The sequence below is a fragment of the Manis pentadactyla genome, chromosome 2, assembly GCF_030020395.1.
Source record: "Manis pentadactyla isolate mManPen7 chromosome 2, mManPen7.hap1, whole genome shotgun sequence".
NCBI classification, from domain to species: Eukaryota; Metazoa; Chordata; class Mammalia; order Pholidota; family Manidae; genus Manis; species Manis pentadactyla.
The window spans coordinates 220,576,592-220,598,162 of record NC_080020.1 but is presented as its reverse complement, the minus strand read 5'-3'; the positions used below and the strand labels follow the sequence as shown (position 1 = coordinate 220,598,162).

At 36.6% G+C, this 21,571-nt stretch overlaps 1 protein-coding gene across 3 annotated transcripts in view; it reads right to left on the bottom strand.

Moving 5' to 3' along the window:
- Nucleotides 1-21,571, bottom strand: part of LDAH (lipid droplet associated hydrolase) — a 108,783-nt gene that overhangs the window by 23,830 nt on the left and 63,382 nt on the right. For 2 of the 3 annotated variants that reach the window (XM_036881730.2, XM_036881729.2), the window contains one exon: nt 7,475-7,709. The exons of the other annotated variant lie outside the window; for it this stretch is intronic. In XM_036881730.2, the coding sequence (XP_036737625.1) occupies nt 7,475-7,709 (235 nt within the window). The remainder of the gene's footprint in view (nt 1-7,474; nt 7,710-21,571) is intronic. 3 annotated transcript variants of the gene reach the window in all.

Sequence of the window (21,571 nt, the reverse complement as noted above, 5' to 3'; positions counted from 1 at the left end):
CCAAACTCAATCCTACTAACAAAGACAAAGATGGGGCCTTGAAATTTTCTGGGTGTTTTTGGTCATACACAGGGGTGGGGGAGAGGGTGGCATCATGCCATCTCTGTATATACTAAGACTTCCCCGAGAGGAGGCAGAGGTAGGGGCTGACTGAAGAAGAGCCTTGCCAAGGACAGGTCCTTCAGCCCATCGTCTGACTCATCCTGAAGCTGGCAAGATGTCTGAAGGCAGGGCAGTTAGAGAAGTGCCAGCCATGCAGGGCTGCATGGTAGCCAATTCTTGGGGTGAGAAAAGACTATAAAACTTGATGGTCTTGCAGACATGAGTACCCTACACTCCAGCAGAGCTCCATCCAGACAGAGCTGCTCAGGCAGAGTTAGGACTAGAAACACTCCGAGAAGCATAAACCAGGAGTTTGTCAGAAGGTTAAGCAGGACTAGCTGTACTTAGAAACCAGGAACTCTTCTTACAAGGGGAGTTCTTTATTTTGTTCCAGGTTGTTTTTCATCTTTCCTAATGGTGCTAAATGTGGCTTTTAACAATGTGAAAACCAGACCTAAAAAAGTAATTCTATCCTCTGAAATCTCTGAATAATTTGGAGAAGTGTTTATTATTCATATGATGCATTATGTATTTCTCCATTAGCCAAGACTTTGGTTATTATAACCATCCATTTATTCTGCAAACAGATAATCTTATCTATGTGACATTGAGTTCACTGAAGTGCAAATCATAACTCAAGGTGTATGATTTTTAAAAAAATAATTCAACTTTTTCAATGGCAGATAATTTTATAGAAATGTAAATTTCTTTAGAAATTTCTTTAGAAATAGTGAAAACTTCATTGAGCCATTTAATTTTAAACCAGGGATGATGTTCTAGTACTTTATCTAATCACCTTTTGCCCTAAATCCCAATCCTGACCATATATACAAAAAATCTTTTCCTTCATTGCTGAGTTGTAGGCTAAACTTCCGTGAATCATTAAAACTTCAGTTGGCATTTATAAATGGATTTTCCTAAGCTATATACACAAATGAGAGAATAGGTAACATGGGAGTCTGGTTTTGTTTTATCCAAAAAATTATTCTAGGGTTAAAGTATTTTGAGAAGAAATCCGTGATTCTGTAGTGAAGTTCGTGTGTCAGTTCACTGACCAGTTCAGTTCCTTTCATATCACTGTACATGTTTTTAAAAGTTATTTTCATATTGATTACGGAAAGTGAAGATTACGAAAGTTTCTTTTACAAGAATATATACAACAAAGTAATGTAACCTACCAGGAATGCCCTTTGTCTCTGCCCTGTGTTTTTCTAGTTAGGTAACGGAAAGGAATTAAAATGTCAATTTGGCCTAACCAAACAAAAGGCCCTAGAATATATTTTAAAGTTAATTATGTTGACCTATGATATTGCTAAGCTAAAATACATTTGCTGTTAGCTTTGATCAGAAAATACAATTAAGCTGTCTCAGTGAAAAGTCTATTTGTCATGAAATAGAACATCTATTCTAAAGAAAATACGTAGTAGCAAACATTCCAGAATTAAAATTTAAAAAATTGTATTTCCCTTAAAAATAACATTTAAAATAACAATCTACTTACATAAATTGAACTGATGAACACTGGCAAAGTTAATAAAGTACCGCTAACTGAAGTAGGGCTACTCTTCTCTGAATGCTGGATAGGAAATTATGTTTCACTCAGTCTGGTGAAGAAGACTAAAACATAGAATCTCAGCCTACGGGAAGTGCCATCTTTGCCAAAAGGGCACCAGCATTCAGAATACTTGAACATTTTGGCTCCTTAAATTTTTTAGACCTTACTACAACAAAAAAATATGTGTATAAACTAAAGGATACAGAAAATCAGTGTCTGTCTAGATAGAGAAGGATTTATTATTATTAGTGGACTGGAAACTTCCTCCATTTGTTTCCATAAGATTTCTACTGAAGCACAGACATTACATAATGTGTAAATACTGCAAAGCCTCCTAAAAGTGAAGCTGGCATGTTAAAGGTTATTGTCTGGATGACAATCAAGCCACAGAAAAGCAGATCTTTCAGAGGAATGTCCAGATGGCACAGATATGACCACTGAAAATGATCTCAGATCTGGTCTCCTTTTCTTTAATAACTCCTCCTTGTATAACCTAAAAATCATGCCACCAGTTCAAGTGGCTGGCTTGAACATTGACTACCTACACTATTTATGAGATATAAACTCAAGAGGTGTCAACTAACCATCTGCAAAGGCCGGGGCATTACCTTTTGAGTATGGCTCTGTCTCAGCAGGGACCTTCCTCCATTTGCAGTAAGCAAGGTAACAGGAATCGCCTAAGGGATGGCCGGGGCAGGCCAGGGCAAGGGTGGCTTCCGTGGTAATGGTTCCAAGAGGCAGCAAGAATGACTCAGTATCCAAAGGGGACAGGTGGGAAGAGTCTGGCTAGGATATTTCAGATGCCTGGGTAAGGATCAACCTAGGGTCACTACTAGGAGACTGAACAAAGTACCCAAGTAGAATATGAACCAAGAACCCAAAGAAGAAAGAAGACAGGTAATTCTTGCCTCCTTTCTCTTTACCCGAGGTTATGGGGAATAAAGGAGAACACTGAAGTACTGGTTACTTGGACATCAGGAGGTCAGATCTAGTAGAGAATAGAAAATCAGAGAAGGGAGAGATGTCAGAAATATGAGGGCTGTGTTTCAAAAGTTTGTTTGCAACTTGGCTGTCTGGCACATAGATGAAGCACCGTGGCTGAGTGTTCAGTCTGGTTTACAGAATCTATTTTGCACAGTATAACTCTACTATGGTTGTGTGGCGAAGGAACCCCAGGGCTCTCCAAGCAACAAAGTGGCAGAAGGCTCTGGTTGCCTTCAATCAGGGAGGAATGTGTCCGGTGTCCAAACTTGATGCCTGTACTTGGGGCTGCTGGAAAATGCAGTAGGGGGTCTATTACTACAGCTGAAAGGCAGATTCCTTTCTCTCAAGTGCAGTTTACAGAACCTACTTCTCCAACAGGTGTTCATAATTCTGGTGTAGAAAAATTGGAAAAAACATTTATATAATTACCTGCTTTAATTAAGAACATGAAGCGCTTGATTATATATCACATGTAATATATTACATATTCACTAAATATATAGAGAAAAACAAATAAATAAAACTTTCTTATATCCCATGTCCTGGTTTGGGTTTAGAAAGTATTTCTAGATGCATAAGGAAAGCACAGGTATCTATCTAATGTCTATCAGAAATGCAGATGTTTTGGGTGGAATGTTCTACAAATGTCTATTAAATCCTGTTGGTTGATACTGTCACTGAATTCTTCTATATCCTTGGTAATTTTCTGTCTTGTTCTGTCATTTCTTGGGACAGGAGTGTTTGAGTATACAACTATCCAATGGATTTGTCCATTACTCCTTTCAGTTCGATCAGTTTTTGCCTTATGTATTTTGGCGCTCTCCTGTTTGGACCTTCTGTGTCCTAAATGTGCACACACATTTAGGATTGTTACATAGTCTTGGTAGACTGACCCTTTTATTTTATTACATAATGTTCCTCTCTGTCGCTGGTAATTTTCTTTGCTTAAGTTTACTTTATCTGATATTACAGTCATTCGTGGTTCCTTCTGATTAATGTTTGGCATGATGTACCTTTTTCCATTCTTTTACTTTCAATCTATATAATTGTATTTGAACTGAGTTTTGTGAAGACAGCAGTAAACTTAGGTTATATTATTTAATCCACTCTGCCAGTCTTTGTCTTTTAGTTGGTGTATTTTGATCATTTACATGTAATGTAATTATTGGTAAGAGTTTGTTATGTCATTATATTATTTGTTTTCCATTTTTTGTTCCTCTGTGGTCTTCTTTTTGTCTTCCTATTTGTTACTGAATATGTTTTAGAATATCATTTTGAGTTACCTATGGTGTTTTGATTATGTCTCTTTGTATAATTATGAAGTGGTTATTCTAGATACTACATTTTATATATGCAACTTAATACAGTCTATTGCTGTTGACATCTTACCAGTTCCAGCAAAGCATAGAAACCTTATTTCCATTTATGTTCCTTTGCCCTCCCTCATTTATAGTTGTCTTAAATACTTGTGTATATATTCAGAACCATATCAGTGTTACAATTTTTCAACTATTAAAATATAATTTAGAAATCTCAAGAAGAGAAGGAAAATGTAATTACTCACATTTTTGTTCCTTCTGTTGTTTCTTCCTTTCTTAATGTTTCAAGATTCCTTTTATCACTCCCTTTCTGTACAGAGAACTTCCTACAGCTGTTCTTTTAGGACAAATTCCTTTAGTCTTCCTTCACTGGAGTATGTCTTTTTACTTTTTTCCTGACGTATATTTTCATTAGATATAGAATTCTATATTGACAGTTCTTTTCTTTTTGTACTTGAAATACATGTCATTTCTTTTGGCCTCTATATATTCTGATGAGAAACAGCTGTCATTCAAATAGATTTTCCTCTATAAATAATCATTTCTCTCTGGCAGCTTTCAAGGCATTTTCCTTGTTTTGGTTTTCAAAGGTTTAATTATGATGTGTATTGGTGTGAATTTCTTTAAGTTTATCTTGTTTGGAGTTTATCCAGCTTCTTGAATCTGTAGTTTTATGTCTTTTACCAAATGTGGAAAGTTCCTATCTTCTATTGTTCTATCTTCATGTTCACTGATTCTTTCCTATGTCCCCTCAATTTTACTGTTGAGCCCACACATTGAGTTTTTTTCATTTATTTTTTCAATTCTAAAATTTCCAGTTTAAGTCTTCTTTTTCTTGAGACTTTCTAATTTTTCATTAGTTTCAAATATGTTTATTAACTGCTCACCAAAGCATTTTTATAATGGCTGCTTTAAAATCTTTATCAGATAATTCTAACATCTCTGTCATCTTGGTACAGGCACCTATGGTCTTTTCCCATTCCGATTGAGATTTTTCTGGGTTCTTGGAATGATAAGTGATTTTTAACTAAAATATGGACATTTTAAGTTTCATTATGATACTCTGGATCTTATTTAAACTTCCCAATTTAGATTTTATTTTTCCCTGATACTTCTCCACAGGGGGAGAGTGAAGGGGGGAGTATCACCTCTCTACTACCAGGTTCTCCACCAGGTTTCTGCTGACATCCAAAGAGTGGGGAGACTCCTCATTATCGTTGGGCAGGGGTAAAATTCTGACTCCTCTCTAGGCTTCTACTGTTACTCTTCCAGCCTTGCTACTTCCCCTCACGTGACCTCCCCTGACCTCACGGGTGGTGGTGGTCACGGCCCCATACTGCTAAGCAGTGGTGAGAGCTCAGCTCTTCACAGTCTCCTCCTCACACTGCCCTAGTGGGGAAGGAGAAAAGTATCTCAATACGGTTGGGTGGGGGGTGAAATCCAGGCTTCCTACTTGGCCTTTGCTAGCATGAGTACAGATAAGGCCACATTTTACCACTATGCTTGGCTAGATTAGAGCAGTTATTATCTGAAAGTTTACTTTACAAAGGTTGCCATTTCCCTGGCCCTTTGGCTAGAAAGCGCAGGTTCTTGCTGGGGCATTTTTTGTCTGTATCTGTTGGTGCTTCTGGGTTGCTAGTTCCAAGTCTAGGATATATGTGGTACAAAGAAACCCAGGGAAATCACTACTGCGCTGTTCTCTGAGTCCGAGATTCCTACAGAAGAAAGGTTTGCTTTCTTCTCCACCTTTCAAAGTCTTCCTATATTTGTTTTATGTAAAATATACAGGGGCTTTAGTACTTAGTAGGAGATGCAGGGAAAGGTGTATCATCTTCCTGGAAGCAGAATTTGTTAGAGAAAAATGGAGTCCCTAAATAGAGAATGTCTTTTTAAATCCTTTCTATGATGTAAAAAGAAAAATAACCAAGAAGGAAAAAAAAGCTGTTAAGTGAAATAAAATGACTTATTAAAAGGTATGTGGAGTAACTTTAGATAGGAATTTCAAGTGATTTCTATTTGGTCTCAAATAATTTCCAAAGGCCTTAGACATCATTTAGTCTAACTCTTGATTTGGTCAATGACTGAGAATGAGAGAGAGGAAGGGACTAAACTGAGGCCACAGAGTGAGCCTGGGGTAAACCAAAATGAGAGTTGAGGGTTTCTGACTTGCAGTCAGTGCCATTTTCACTTACTAGACCATCTCTTTCTCTTCTATAATAAGAGGGAAGGATAAAGGGCTGGACCAGAAAATCTTTAAGGGACATCACCACCTCCAATTTTTAATAATTTTTATGACTATTCTTAGCATTGCTTCCCTTCTTTCATTGCTATGCTAAGGCTGAATAAAGAATTGAACTTTGTTTTTGTGAGGACTGCTGCTTGCTACCTATTTGGATAAACACATCCCATATAATCTGTAGCTGTACAACTGAAAAGGTAGTAGTGTGACTTGTTTCTGGATTTGCTATGCTCATGATCTTGTGGTACTCTTAATGTACGTGAGCATCACAAACTTTATTATGATTGACTAAGGGAAAAAGACAATAGCAGCAATTAAGGTAAAAGGAAGCTTAGCACAGTGGCAGTGTGCTGGAGTTTGAACACTACCCACTAGTTGTGTGACTCTGGGAAAATCATGTAACTTCTCTGTAACTCAGTATCTTTATCTGTAAAATGGGGCAAATAATAATACTTAAAGCTCATTAGCTCTTCTAAGGTCTACACGTAAAAGTTTTGAATGGTGCCAACAGCTGCTGCAGCAACTGTTATGATATCATTAATTGAAGTCTTATTATAAATAAAATACTAGACACTTTACATACATTATCATGTTTAATCTTATAGTAATCTTCAGAGGTGTGGGATATTATCATCCCCATTTTATAGATAAGGAAAGGCTTATTTTATTACAAAGGTCATTTATAAGTATAGTATAGGTTGTTATTAGCTAAAAAGATACATTATGCTTAAAAACTACATTTGAAGCCAAAAAGTAAAGTAATAAAACATTCTTTGGCACATTCAGAAAATATAGTCAGCAAAGCAGTCAGTGTTATATTACTATGACTATTACTTATTACTTTTATAATTTAAACACCTCCAAAAACATTTAAAGAGGAAAGTAAATGTCATTCACTCTACAGGAATATTGGGCCTGGTTTCCTTGGACTGTTTTTTGCAAAGTGCTCACATTGAGCTAACAGTGCACACCATGGATTCCTGTAAGGACTATTTCATTACATTAAATAGAATGTAGTAGATAGAGAAGAATTCTTTCTCACCATCCTGCAGCTAGAGTGGAGAATCGGAAGGATGAGGTTTAAAATGAAACCTTGGTTAGGCTTTTCTGTCTGTCCTACAGAACTCAATAATTTCATTTTATTTCTAGTTTCAAACTTTTGGGAGGAAACAATCTCAACAAATAATTCGTTGCTTGATATTAATCCACTGTCTGAGATTATTCTCTCAACACCTTGTGACACAAGAGTAAAGATACATTTTAAAATATGCTTACCAAGGCAGAATGGTTCCAGTACATTCAGGAGTGAAAACTCATTCTTCAGGCTCATCATTTGAAGGCTCATTCTGATCAACAAGGACTTGATTTTCAAAGGCCATGGTTTAAGTAAAAAGTAGCCAAGAACATAGAGTACATATCGAAACCAGCACAAAAGTGGAGTGGCGATCCGGCCGTTGGGGGTCTCAGACATTCGCTCAATTGTTGGAAAGAGCAGAAAGGAGCGAATTATCTACAATAAAAAACATAGTTTGATGAGACCTTTTCTTAAGGGACTTACTGCTTTATTGTTTTTTCTATTAACAATATTTACAAATGACTGGGTTTTAGCATACGACTGAAATCTGTTCAGAATGAGAACTACCGACTGCTGCCTTCTCAGCCCACAATCAATCTGGGTAGGATATAAGGATATTGGTTGAGTGATTGGAGTTAATTTTCAGAGTGAGGAAGAAATCAGAATTCCTAGATAACTTCTTGACTGTGATAGCAATTCAGAGTCCCTTTGGAGGATTGTTGAAAGCAGTAATTAATGTATTATTTTAGTAGTTACGCCAACTTGATTTACTAATGCTAACAGAAAAAAACAGAGATACATAAAAAAACTCGAGTCAGCATTCTTTTATTGATTATACGTGGAGAAAGTACACTTTTGAAAAGCTCCTCTATTCCTTAATCTTACCAGCCAGAGATGATCTTTAACAGGACCAAATATATTCTTAACAACCCATTCAACCTTAATAAAGGGCAGACCAGGGACAAGTGAAACTGGAAATCTCTACCTACATGGGAAAATGTTTATGAACAAAAATATCATTTCAACCCAATTCATCAGAATGTCACGAAATATGTTTTAATAATACTCCAGAAGGAGAAAAAGCATCACTAAAACACTTAAAATTTACTACTATCCACCATATTAATACTTTAAAAATTAATACATAACTTCCATGGGGGATCAGAAAAGCCAAAATAGTTGGCTTACCTGTTCATCTCTTATTATTTTTTTTCTTAATGGAGATACATTAAGTTTCCATATTAATAATAGAATAATGTAAATGGAATAGATCATGAATGTTAACATATAGAATAGGAAATGAGAATGGGTACAATGGTTTTATTTTTTAATCTTTTAAGGTGTTAAGTATAACATACAGAAAACCATAAAGAACATAAATATGCAATTTAAGAAATAATTTATAAAATGGTTCAAGAAACAAAACACTGTCAGTATGGCATCTTCCAATCATTCCTTCCTCTGCTCAACTTAGGTAAGCCTTTATCCTGACCTCAGTACGTTACTTGTGTCAGTACTTATCATCCTTTACAGTCAGTTCCTTATTTTGCTTTACATTAATACTTACCATCCTGCTATAATGACTGAATTGTGTCTCCCAAGATTTACATGCCAAAGCCCTAACCCCTGGTGTGACAGTATCTTCAGATAGGTAATTAAGGCTAAAGAGGTCATAAGGATGGGGCCCTCATAGATAGGATTAGTATCCATATTAGGGGAGACACAAGAGAGCTTGCTCTCTTCTCAAGAACACAGAAGCGGTCTGATGAGCACACAGGGAGAAAGTGGCCATCTACTAGCCAGAAAGATGTCTCACCAGAAATTGACCATAATGATCTTGGACTCCCAGCCTCCAGAACTGTGAGAAAATGAATGTCAGTTGTTTCAGCCACCTAGGCTATAGTATTTTGTTAGAGCAGTTCGAGAAGACTAATATATGCCTTAATACTGTAGTTAATTTTTGTTGGTTAATGAACTTTATATAAATGTAATCATGCATGCTTTTGTATTTTACTTCCTTCACTCAACATTGTTTATAATATTCATCTATGTTGATACATGTATCAACAGCTTATCTTTGCTATACAGTTTTCCACTGTATAAACATATCACAATTTATCTGATAGATGTTTGTGTTGTTTTCAAACCAGAAATAGTACAACTAGGCTGCTATGAACATTTTTATACACATCTCTTGGTACACAAATGCATATATATTTCTGTTGACTACATACCCTTGAAATAGAAATACTGGGTCATATGATACGCACATGTTCAACTTTCATAGATAATTCAAACAGTTTTCCAAAGCAGTTGTACCAGTTTATCTCCACTACCAACAGACATGAGAGTTCATATTGTTACATATCCTCACCATATTTGGTGCTTGCAAGCTTTGTATTTTGACTAACCTGGTGAATAGTGGACTTTCACAGTGGCTTTGTGTTTCTCTGATGAACTAGTAAGGTTGAATAGCTTTTATATGTTTATTGGACATTTTCTATATGCCCTGAAGTACTTATTCAAGTGTCTTGCACATTTTTCTATTAAGCTGCCTGTCTTTTTTTCAGATTTGTAGTTTTTTTTTTTCTAGATACCAGTTCTTTATCATGTTGCAGTCCTTGGCTTGCCTGTCATTTCTTACTTTTTTTTCTTAATGGAGATAAGTTCTTAAGTTTCATGCAGTTGAATTTAGCAGTCTTTTCCTTTATAGTTGTTCTTTGTGCCTGGTTCAAGAAATTCTTTTCCAAACTCAAATCATGAAGATACTATTTTTTCCTCCAAAATGCTTTTTTACAAATTAGATAATGCTACCTTTTACCTGTTCTGCACTGTGGGTTTAGACTTTCAGTTGTGTTTAACTTCACAACTTTGGTGTGAATCTGTTCCTTTGGTTTCAGGGATCAGTGATTTGCCATTACCCTTATGTATTTATATTCCTCCTTCTAGATGAATGAATACACTGTTCCTGGTAGAGTAAAGGTAGGTTTTTGCTGACTGTCTCTTTTTCATAGTAACCTGTTTGATGGCATTCCCAAATGCTAAAGTTGATCAGGTATCACCTCTAATTCTGCCTTCAAGCCTCTCTTACTAATAAAGGGCAGGGACTGAAGGGCAGAAAACACAGAGGACTCTCCTTTCTAACCATGATATTACCTTGGTTTTATCTGTCAGCTGAGGGCTCAGCCATGGCCTACAGACTTTTCCTTTTCCCTCAACAATAACTGAGGTATTTCAGTTGTTTCTTTTTTGGTCATAATAATCTGACCTCTACTAGATCCCCTCCTCTGTCACAAAAGTAAGAATATACTGTTCCCTGTAGCCTTGGTGGTGAATAAAAAACATTCTTTGGAAGCAGGAAGCCTCAACCTTTTCAGTTGATTTTGTAAATGTTAGATCCGCAACAACACATGCAAAATGCTCATAACATGTTTTTCGAATGAATGCAGGGTTTCAGCCAGAATATGGGAGTTTCTGCCACTTTGGAATCTTCTCAAGTACAAAGCAGAAGAGATGCTGGATGGACTGTGCTTAATAAAGGCCTTATGAGGCAGGTATTCATGGGTACTTGTGATGAAGATCACTGTGGGCTCCAGAATGACAAGGATGATCCAGAATCCTCCAGCTAGAGCTGGCTGCCTGTATTGCAATGGGATTATGCAAAGGTTATATATACAGATTTATACAAAGGTTATGGAATCTCTGTGAAGTCTGGTAGCATAAGAAAAGTCAATTAGAGGAATCATTCTCCCTGCATGTCACTTTCAGTGTGATCTCCAACTCAATGCATTCAAACACAAAGAAGGCATGAAATCAGCTCTGGAGTCCTTGGACTTGGCTGATTTTTGGTCATCTTCTTCCTCTGGTACCATAACACCAGCATATAGCATTCCAATTCAGCAGCAATCATAGTGTTGAGGACACAGGGTAAGCACAGTATGTAGTACAAGCATCATCACTGTGGTTATGCCACAGCCAGTCACTGTATGTTTGTATCTGATTGACAGGGGTATGACACTACTTCACATTTGCCTCTGTCCAAAGATAGTCTTCAGGACAGCTCTCAATGATTCAAAGTCACATGTGACTGCTCTTTCTCCTAGAGATACGGAATATGCACTTCAGACGGGCAAAAATTAAGAAGTCTACTAATACCAAGTATTAATGATGTTGACAAACAGTAACTCTTAAACAACATGGCATTAATTAAGTATTAGACTTTGTTCCTCTGTTTTGAAAGCACCGTCACTGTAGTGGGTATCTGGAGCTCACACAGGAAGTAAAATTTTACCACCATACTGTCTAACGTTAGCTGTTAGACAAGGTTTCTTCAAGGAGCTGGCATTGCATTTGGACACTAAGCAACATGCTTTAAGAGTCTGAGAGGTAAAAATGATGAAAAATCTTCCAGTAACTGGAGGGGTGCTGTAGTTAACTACTGATTTTATACCTTCAAATTCAGAATTCTTTCCCTATCTTATGGGTAATTCTAGTATCATGAGTCCTTTATTCTTGTAAGTGGTACCAATGTTCTAGTGGACTTAACAAGGCTTGAGAGACTTCAAACGGGGGATTTACGCAAAGCAATCTTTGGTACTTAGAGAGGTTGGGTTTCTCACTGCCCTGCTGAGGGCCTCCTAGCTGAAGGGCTAAGAAGGAGCTACCTTCACTCCACAGGCTGAAGAGCAGGTTTCTTGTTAGCAGCTGTGGTGGCAGCAAAGACAATGATGAAGAAACTGACTTCTCAGCTTCAGCTGGTCTCTCGTTTGTCAGTCCCACCTGGAGCTACAGGTACACGATACTGGAAGGAGGCCAGGCTGGCCACAGTTCACAGTCACGGCAGGTTCTCTGGCAACATACAGTCTTCAACAATATCTCTAAAAGCTCTCTGGTCTAGGCTTTCACATTTAGGTTCAAAATCTACCTGGAACTGAGTTTTATGAGTGGGCTGAAATACTGATCTAATTCATTTTTTTTCCATATGGAAACCCAATTGTCCCGGCACTATTAACTGCAAAGACCGCCCTTTCCCCACTTTCCTACACTGACATGTCTGTTGTACATCTTGTGTGTATGTGAATGGGTCCTTCTCGGAGCTCTCTAATCTGCCCTACTGGCCTACTTTTCTAACTCTGCACCAAGAGCACAATGTCTTATTTATGAAAGCTTTTTATTTTGATATTTGATAGGATGTTAAATCCCCCCTTGTTCTTCAAAAATGCCTTGGGTACTTTTGGCTCTTTGCATTTCCATAAATATTTTGGCATTGGCTATTCAAGCTCCACAAACTTGGGATTGTACTAAATTTGTACATAATTTGAGGAGAAGTACTATCTTCACAATATTATCTCATCCATGAAAGTGGGATAGTTTTCCTTTTCCTACAAATCTTTAGTGTCTTTAAAAATATTTTATACATACCACATGTATTCATCTTGTATAACTTTTGTCAGATTACTAGGTGCTTGTTATTTTTTGTGCTATTATAAATAGATATTTTTAAATTTTAATTTTCTAAATGGTTGCTTATATATATAAATGATATCTGCATGTTGATTTTTTGTCTAGAAAATTTTACTAAAGTTCCTTATTAGTTCTAATAACTTGTCGGTAAATTCGTTTGAATTTTCTAAGTACTTATTCATATCATGCACAAATAAAGACTGTGTTTGCTTCTTTCAAATCCTTGTATCCTTTATTTCTTTTTCTTAACTTACTGAGTTGGCCAAAACCCTACTAATAATGCTAAACAGAAATAATTCTTGCTCTTGAACTCAAAAGGACAAATTTCAATATAATCACCATAAAGCACGATGTATACTGAAGGTTTTCTAGAGAAATGCTTTGTCAAATTTAAAAAGTTCCTCTATTCGTAGTTTGCTAGTTGCTTTTTAAAATCATAAATGGATGCTCAATTTTATCAAATACTGTACCTATTGAGATGGTCATGTGATTTTTCTCCTTTCATTTATTAATGTGGTAAATTATCAATTGATTTTCTAATGTAAAATTAACTTTCCATTTTTGGGATAAAGCACCTTGGTCAGAATACATCATTTTTATATGTTACTACATTTGGTCTCCTAATATTTTGGGTGGGAATTTTGCATGTTAGTGAGTGAAGCTGTCCTATAACTTTCTTCTTTCTTTCCAGGTTTGGATATAAAGGTTTGCTAGCTGAGAAAACTGAGTTGGATAATATTGTCTTCATTATCTAGAGGATTTTGTAAAATTTTATATCACAAAATTTTGTAAATAATGGAATAATTTATTCTCTGAATATTGGATAGAACTCACCAGTGAAAATTGGAGTTTTATTTTTAGAAAGTTTTGGCTATTGATTAATTCAACTTCATTAATGGCTTAGGACCATTCAGACTTTCTATTCTTGAATCTGTTTTGACATTACCTTTTTCTAGGGATTTGCCCATTTCATTTAAAATTCCAAATTTATTGGTATAAAGTTATTTATTATTTCTTGCTATTATACTTCAATCTCCAGACCACCAGTAGTGATATCACCTCTTTCATTCCTAATATTGACTATTTGTACCTGACAAAGTAAACCTTTTGTAATTATGAAGGAACTTTCTTCATCACTAGTAATACTTTTCCCTTAGGGCTTATTTTAATATTAACATAGCTATACCAGTTTTCTTTTGGTAGAATTTGCAAGATATAACTTTCCCACTCTTTTACTTTCTGCCTTTCTATAGCTTTATATTTAGAGAATATACTTAGATTTTCTTTTCCTCTATTTAATATGGCAATCTGTCTTCTAAATAATATGACCAGTACATGTACTACATTTTTATTTAAATAATTCCTAATATTTGGAGCTAAATCTAAAATGTAAATCTAAAAATCTTATTTTGACATTTTAATTTTTTTGTATACCCTCACCAATTTTTGCATGAGAAAGGTATAAATAATAAAAATATAACTGACAGTAAATATTAAAGAAATGATTGAGTAAACGATATAAAAATGAATAAAACATGTATATTAGTAAGTCACAACAAATGACTAATAATTTAAAAATAACTATATGTCAATTTAAGGAATAAACAACAAAATAATAACTGAATAAAACATGTATATTATTAGTAAGTCTCAAGTCCATGGTGAGGTAGGGAAAAAACAATAATGAAAGAAGAGTAGGAATTGCTAGAAGTGGTAGTTGTAAAGGAGTCAATGAAAGGGGACATTTGTGCAAAGGCAGTTGTAGAGTGAGCTGGAAGATATTTGGAAAAAGGGTTTTTCTGGGAGAGGGAAGGTCAAATGCAAAGGCCCTAAGATAGTACCTAATTTGGTGTGTTTGAGTAAAAGAAAGAGAACAGTATTGCTGGAGCAGAGTGTGTGAAAGAAGAGCAGCTTAAGTGGTGATCACAGGGGACCACAGGGGGATGGAGGATGTGGGCTCTGAGAGGACTTTGGTTCTTACTGAGTAGCTGAGAGGCCTTTGACGCATTTTGAAAACAGGAGTGACATGCCTAACTTCCCTTTTAATAGGATTATTCTAGTTGTGGTATTGTTAATACCGTACCAGAAATACTAAATCAATGAAATTAGACAAGATAAAATACTGGAGAGGCAAAATTACTATTATTTATGGCTTACATTTAAGAAAATCTCGTGCATATAATAGCTAAAAACAAATATTAAAAGAAATGTACAGCACATCTAAAGAAAACTTTAAGACCCAAAGGGACATTTCTTTGTTCTTCCATTGCAAAAGAATATTCTCCCACTAAATTAACTTGTCAATTCAATGCATTTAATCCCAATTAAAATACTAAAAAAATGATCCTTATTTTGAAGTTCACCTGGAAAATGGAATACACTCATAATCTGGGAATTCTGAAAAAAGAATAGGAAGAGGGGAGATGTGCTCTACTAAACATTACACAAATTATGAAACTGCAATAGTTAAAACAGTAACATGTCAAAAACAATCATTGTAGCTCAATGGAACAACAACAAAAAAGTCTAGAAACAGACCTGAATACATATGGGAATTAAATGTATGATAAAGGTATCAGTGGAAAAAGAAAGAGTTGTTCAATAAATGCAGTTGGGAAAAGTTGAAAACAGAATTATTCAGAAAAGCAAAGACTGGAGATGAGTGTCCATGATTAGGAGTGGTTGCATAAATTATGATGTAGCCACACAATGGAGTACTATGCTACGATGAAACATTAGGTAGATTTGTATGTGTTGACAATGGGGATGTCCAAATTCTGTTGTTTCTTCAAAACCAGCTGGTTGGGATTGTGAATAAAAGGGAGTTGACAAGCCTCAAATGAGACATTCTAAGCCTTGGGCTCATATGTTCTTCAGGCTTTTTATTCTGAAACACAAAGGCAATTTTGCTTATTTTGAGGTTCCTCAACTATGTCATATAAGTGAAACCTGGAAAAGTAGATGTCACTGAATAATGTAATCTCCACTAGCTAGAATTTAACAACTCGACTCTATCTTACTTTCTCCTCCAGACAACTTTTGACCATATTAGTAAATAACCAAACCAACTATTATCAGGGATTTGGATTTGGTCAAAAAAATAATTCCAGGGAATAATGTGAGGTCAGTTCATTTAATCCTAATCTCCTAAAACTTCTGCATTTATAACAGCCCCACAGATTGTAAGAGAAACTATTCAGAACGAGGATGCTCAGCTGCTACAAATTCTTCATTAGGAAAATAAAACTAAATTTTGTTCTATTGTACTCTGTTTATGAAAGCAGAAAAATAGGCTAAAACACATTACAAACATTTTAAATGGGAAAGTCAGAAATAAACGTTTTGCTTTCCCCCCCCCCCTGGCCAGTCCAGTTAACCAGACAATCAACTAATGAAAATGTGCTGTTTTCCAAGGACTCTGGTAATTTAGTCTTTTATGGTAACTCCACTGCTCATTTTACTTTCAAGTTTATTCACTTCAAAATAAGGGTGTCCTCGTGTTTGTTAAAATATCTTCAAAGATTTCAAGGACATAAATGGTTAATACAGTTACTGTCATACTAAAAAATGCACCATACAGATTCCATACAAGTTAGGTAACCCACAGCACATAAGGAACTTCATACTGATCAAATCAGCTGGCAGAAAGAGGAAGTAATCCATAACTTCATGTAAATGATCCATTACTGTGACCCATACTTAACAAACTGCATGCAAGGGAAACTGAAAATACATGAGTAACTACAGGGTTACATTTGGTTGATCTGTATCAATAACAAATTGAGAATTAAAGTGCATTCTGAAATCATGGGAATGTACTAAAACAATAAGGAAGTTCTAATGTGTACTCTGAATGCATCATTGCCTCTCTAAAATATAAAAAGACCAAAGATTGTTTATCATAATTAATACTTAGTTGATGAGAGACTGGTTTTCCTCTCTGGCCTATGGAGAACAGTTATTCCCTGTTAGATGAAACTTACACTTTTTCTAGATACCATAATGATAAATTCAACGAAATTTATAGCCCACATTTGATAGGATAAGTCATAGTAATAAAAGTATGTTTAATAATATAGAAACCTATTGGCAAAAAAAATCACTGAGGTCAAGGAAGTATACCCAATTTTATAACACAGCTGTGCAGAGAAGGTTTCCAAATCTGTGTATAAGACAAAACATTTTCTTATGTTACTGTCTCATTAAAGAAAGAACTTCTAGGCTGGCCAATTCATTCTACTCTAAGGAAACATTTTCATATATTTCTCATTCTCATTTTAAATCTACTGGAGTCAATTTTTGATAATGAAGCACAACCACGTCTCCTCCAATAGTACAAGAGAGGATACACACAGGGACTTTTTTACAAGGTGCATTTTGGGGGATTAGACACAGTATTCTGATGTTTATTTTTCTTAATCAGAATTATTTTTATTATTCTGATGTATTATTATTATTAATCATTTTTCAGAAAGAAAGTTAGGAAGCAATCTGAAGTACAGGCATAAGGTAAGGAGTATGATGTTTAGGTGTAGTTTATGTGCAAGCTGTTTCATTAAATAGGCATTTTTTAAAAACAAAATGTGAAATCTGAAAATCAGTATCAGTAAACATTACTGTTCAGATAGCTTATTACAGATGTATCCATTTCTCTGGGGTACAGCAATGATGTCCAGTGTTATGACTACATGAAGCCATGATAAAAGGTACTTCAACATCTTCAAAAGAACAGCATCACCTGCTACTTTTCCTATCTGGTTATGAGCTGAGTCTGCCTGCTGCAGTGAGGGCAGGGTGCTTCTCAATACACACACGTTGAAAACAGCACACAGTTTTTCCCTTTATATGGTTGCCAACATTAAGACATGTTAGAGAATATGCAATATAAACCACACAGCCTTCCAAGATAAAGTTGTTAACAGTCAAAGCACAGACCTAGAAATAATCCTAGTTAAGTTTATCTCCTCTCCCCAGAAGGCCATGTTTTCCTCTTCCTTAGGATAAGACTATTCAGCTTATTTAATCATATGCATGCAGTTTATAAACTGCAAATGCCATTCTGTTTTAATAATCAAGAACTTGCTTTTTGAGATCTCATATTCTGTCTTAACAATTTCATACATCAGTAAGACAGGACTATGTCTCACGGTAGAGAAGTGCTTAGAATAACAGTAGTAGTTATGGCTTACTATCTTCTGGGAACTACACTAACGCACTTATATACATTATCTTATTTAATACTCATAACACCTTTAGCAAGTAAGTTTCTTCATTCCATAGATGAGAAAACTGAGGTCTAGCTATAAAGTGACAAAGAGGAGGCACAGACCCAAGGAGCCCATGCCATTAAGCACTATACATAGTAAATACATAGTAAATTCAATATACACAGTGCATACAAAAGAATTTCTTAGCAATCATTGTTTGGTGATATGGTTGAATCAATCATTACCATTATTGCTAGAGATGGACTAATATTTACAAGTGTTTTGAATCTAAGTGTTTCAAAATAACTAATCCCATATCCTAAGAAGTAAAGCATGAGATCCTTTAAATATTGGTCACTGAAAAAAAAATTATACCACTTCAGTATGTTTTGCTTAATATAGATGACACTCATGAAACTGGCCTGTCATTCATGTGAATTACACTGAAATTTCCTGGGGCAGAGATTTTTTTCCTACACCTTAATTACCCAAATATTTTTAAAAAGCCATTTCATGCATTTAAACTACATGTTAGGATTGCTAATTACAAGGAATGCTTGCATATTTGCAGAGATATTTATGCAATTTATAATTACACTTAATTTGAAACATAGGCTCAAAATCTTCCTATAGCCCATCCTTCTGAAGCTTTACACACACATTTCTACACACACATTTTATTTTGAATGCAAATCTCCTCAGCTTAAAAATCTCTTAGAGTTCACTTCCTTTTGAGTCTTTCAGATTCAGAATCACTAAGAACTCAAACAGAAAATAATGATGCTCACAGGTCCAATGTAGATCATTCTTTACAAGCTGCTCTGTCATGTAGAGCACCTGTCACTCGGAATTGCAGTGTTCTCTCGGCAGCCTCACAACTCAGTGAACGGTGACAGCAGCAAGCCCATCTTCATGTCTGCAGCTACGACACCTTCATGCGACTACTACAACCTTGGGCAGCTGCAGCTTTCCCTGGGTTTCCAAAGGCAAAGCTACACAGAATCTGAAAGGATGGCTTTGCTGACCCAAACCCTGCTATTTGGCAATTCCCTAAACTTGGATCCGGAGCACTCCATGTGGGGCAGGGAGTAAAAAGCCCCAATGGTTTCACAACGGGATTGGTACTTTCCTAAATTAGAAACTTCAGTCTTTAGAAGCTTAAGACAAGAATGACTGAGAGGGGAGAGTCATTTGTTAGGTCTACTTGCTGCTTCTTGATCCATTCATTCATTCAAGATACACTGGTACCTTTGATACACCAGATGCTGCAGGGAGTGCTGGGGACAAAATGGTGACCAAGACAAAAAGTCTCTGCTTTTAGAGAACTTAAACTCTAGTGGGAGAGGAATTTATAATAATGCATGATAGGTAATGCACTATGGGAAATAAGCAGAGCAACAGAAACAAAGAAAATAGGTACTAGAATCCTCTTACTCATCATGGCCTAGGAACCTCTGAAAAATGCCTTGGAAAGAGAAAATTCTTTGACATTCACTGAGTACCTACATAAGCAAAGTGCTGATGATGGAGCTTAGGGTTATTCAGGGAAACTAGTAAAAAGATTCTTCCCCATTTGACTTTGCTGAAAGACACTGTGAAACATGTACACATCAGTTCCACATACTAAAATACCAGTTTTGTATCTGTACTAGACGAGGCACAGGCTTTCAGACCAAGGAAGAGTAATACAATGGCAAGGGACCATTGTCCATGGCCAGAGGCACACGGGGTACATGCCAAGTACCAGACAAGGGGCTTCTGCCACAGGAGCTGTCCAAGCAACACCCCCAGCTTCTCCAAAGTCAAAAGGAGGGTGCAAAGTATGGCTTTCTTGTTACATTTTACCTGGCAAAAAGCAAATCCAGCAGTTAGGGCAGCAAAGATCCCATGAGATAAAGATTAAAACTTGGGAAAACAAGCAGTTAGCTCATGGCAAAAGGTTAGACCCAAATAACTGTAGGATGTGCATAAATCCCAATAGCAGCTTTGGTAATGAAACAGATAAGATCTGTCCTCCTTTCAGTTCAGAAGAAAAAATTAAATGTATCAAAGATGTATCTTAACATATCCTCTTCCTCACAGGTCTCTGAAGCCGGTGTTCCTCCTTCCACTGACACCCAAGACACACCAGCTTCCCAAGGGCCATCCCTCCTGGCGGTACCATGATCGCTCCTAAGCTAGCAAAAACCCAAGTTAGTTCCTGAGCCCTACCACTGACTCCCTGACTTCTGCAGCCTCAGCTTCTACAAAGCTCGGGGAGGGGACAAGTGCCTCTGGGAAGGCTCTTACCTTCCCGAACAGGATTGGACTGCATTCCTGATGGCCGGTATACACCTTTGCCAACCCTTAAGGGCACATGGCATACAAATATGATAGATCACACGTATCAGTTAAAAATGCCCCATGGTATCTGAAAATGCTAGTCATACAGTCCGTTACCAGTTCAAATTTTAGTCAGCGATTAAATATTTATATGTGTACACACACATTTGCTCTCCTTACTCTCTCATGTATGTGTATATATGCAGACAGAGACAGAGACAGAGGGGACGAGGGATAGAAGAGAGCAAATAAAGCAAATAAGATAAAAATTTCAGCAACAGTGCCTCTGGGTAAAGTGTGTGTGGTGTTCTATGTACTATTCTTATTCTTCCCACTCTTCCACAAGATTGAAATTACTTCCAAATGAAATGTTAAAAAATATCGTCCACCACTGCCTTCTGTTCCCCAGCCATGGCACTTCCGATCCCCTTTATCTTGTTCCACTCTTTATCAAGGTAGTATCACCCCTGACCATACGAATTTACACATATTTTAATGTTTATTACCATCTCCCTTTAGCAGACTGTGACCTCTGGAAAGGTAGAGCATTTCTGTTTTGTTCACAGGTGTCTTTAAGTCTGTGACAGGTGCTCAATGACGGTGCATGGCACACAAGAGACTGACTGAATCAAAGCTTGGCTGAGGAGCAGTGCATCCCCCACGACTGGCCTCATCCAGTAGCCTCTTCCTCCCCTGGCTCAGCACTAGAGGTTTCCTCCATACAGAAACAGAAGGAGATAGCTTTCAGACTGGGGCACACTGGGCGTATGAGAAAGGCAGGGGAAATGGGCCACCCTGTTAATGGGAATTAAGTGAACACCCAAACACCAAAATGCTGACACACTCACATGCAAATGCCAGCCTCCTGTGCTGTTTTGCTGAGATGCTGCTGCCCTCAGGCAGGAGCCTTTAAGTTTGGTTTTTGTGTGTGTGTGTGTGAAACTGAATGTGTCTAGAGGAAAAAACACAGATAGCGACACTGGGGGACATCCCCCCAAAATGTGAGGACACCTGTCCAATTACCCTGCAGTGAAGCTGAGAGCTGACAAGGCCCACTCCCACATAAAACCTCCCAGGACTTTCAGTTACTCATTCTTAAACGTGAATAGATCAAAAAGGAATGTCAGATATTTGAGGGAAGCTTCAATTATAGTAGGCAGATAAACATTAAACATGAAAAAAGGGAATTCAGAATGAATAAAGCCAGTGCAAGGGTAAACAAAACTCCAAAAAAATCTGCTTTTCTCGAAGAAATAGTAAGTGAGCCATGAAATAAAAAGGCATTACAAAACAGTAATGAAGGAA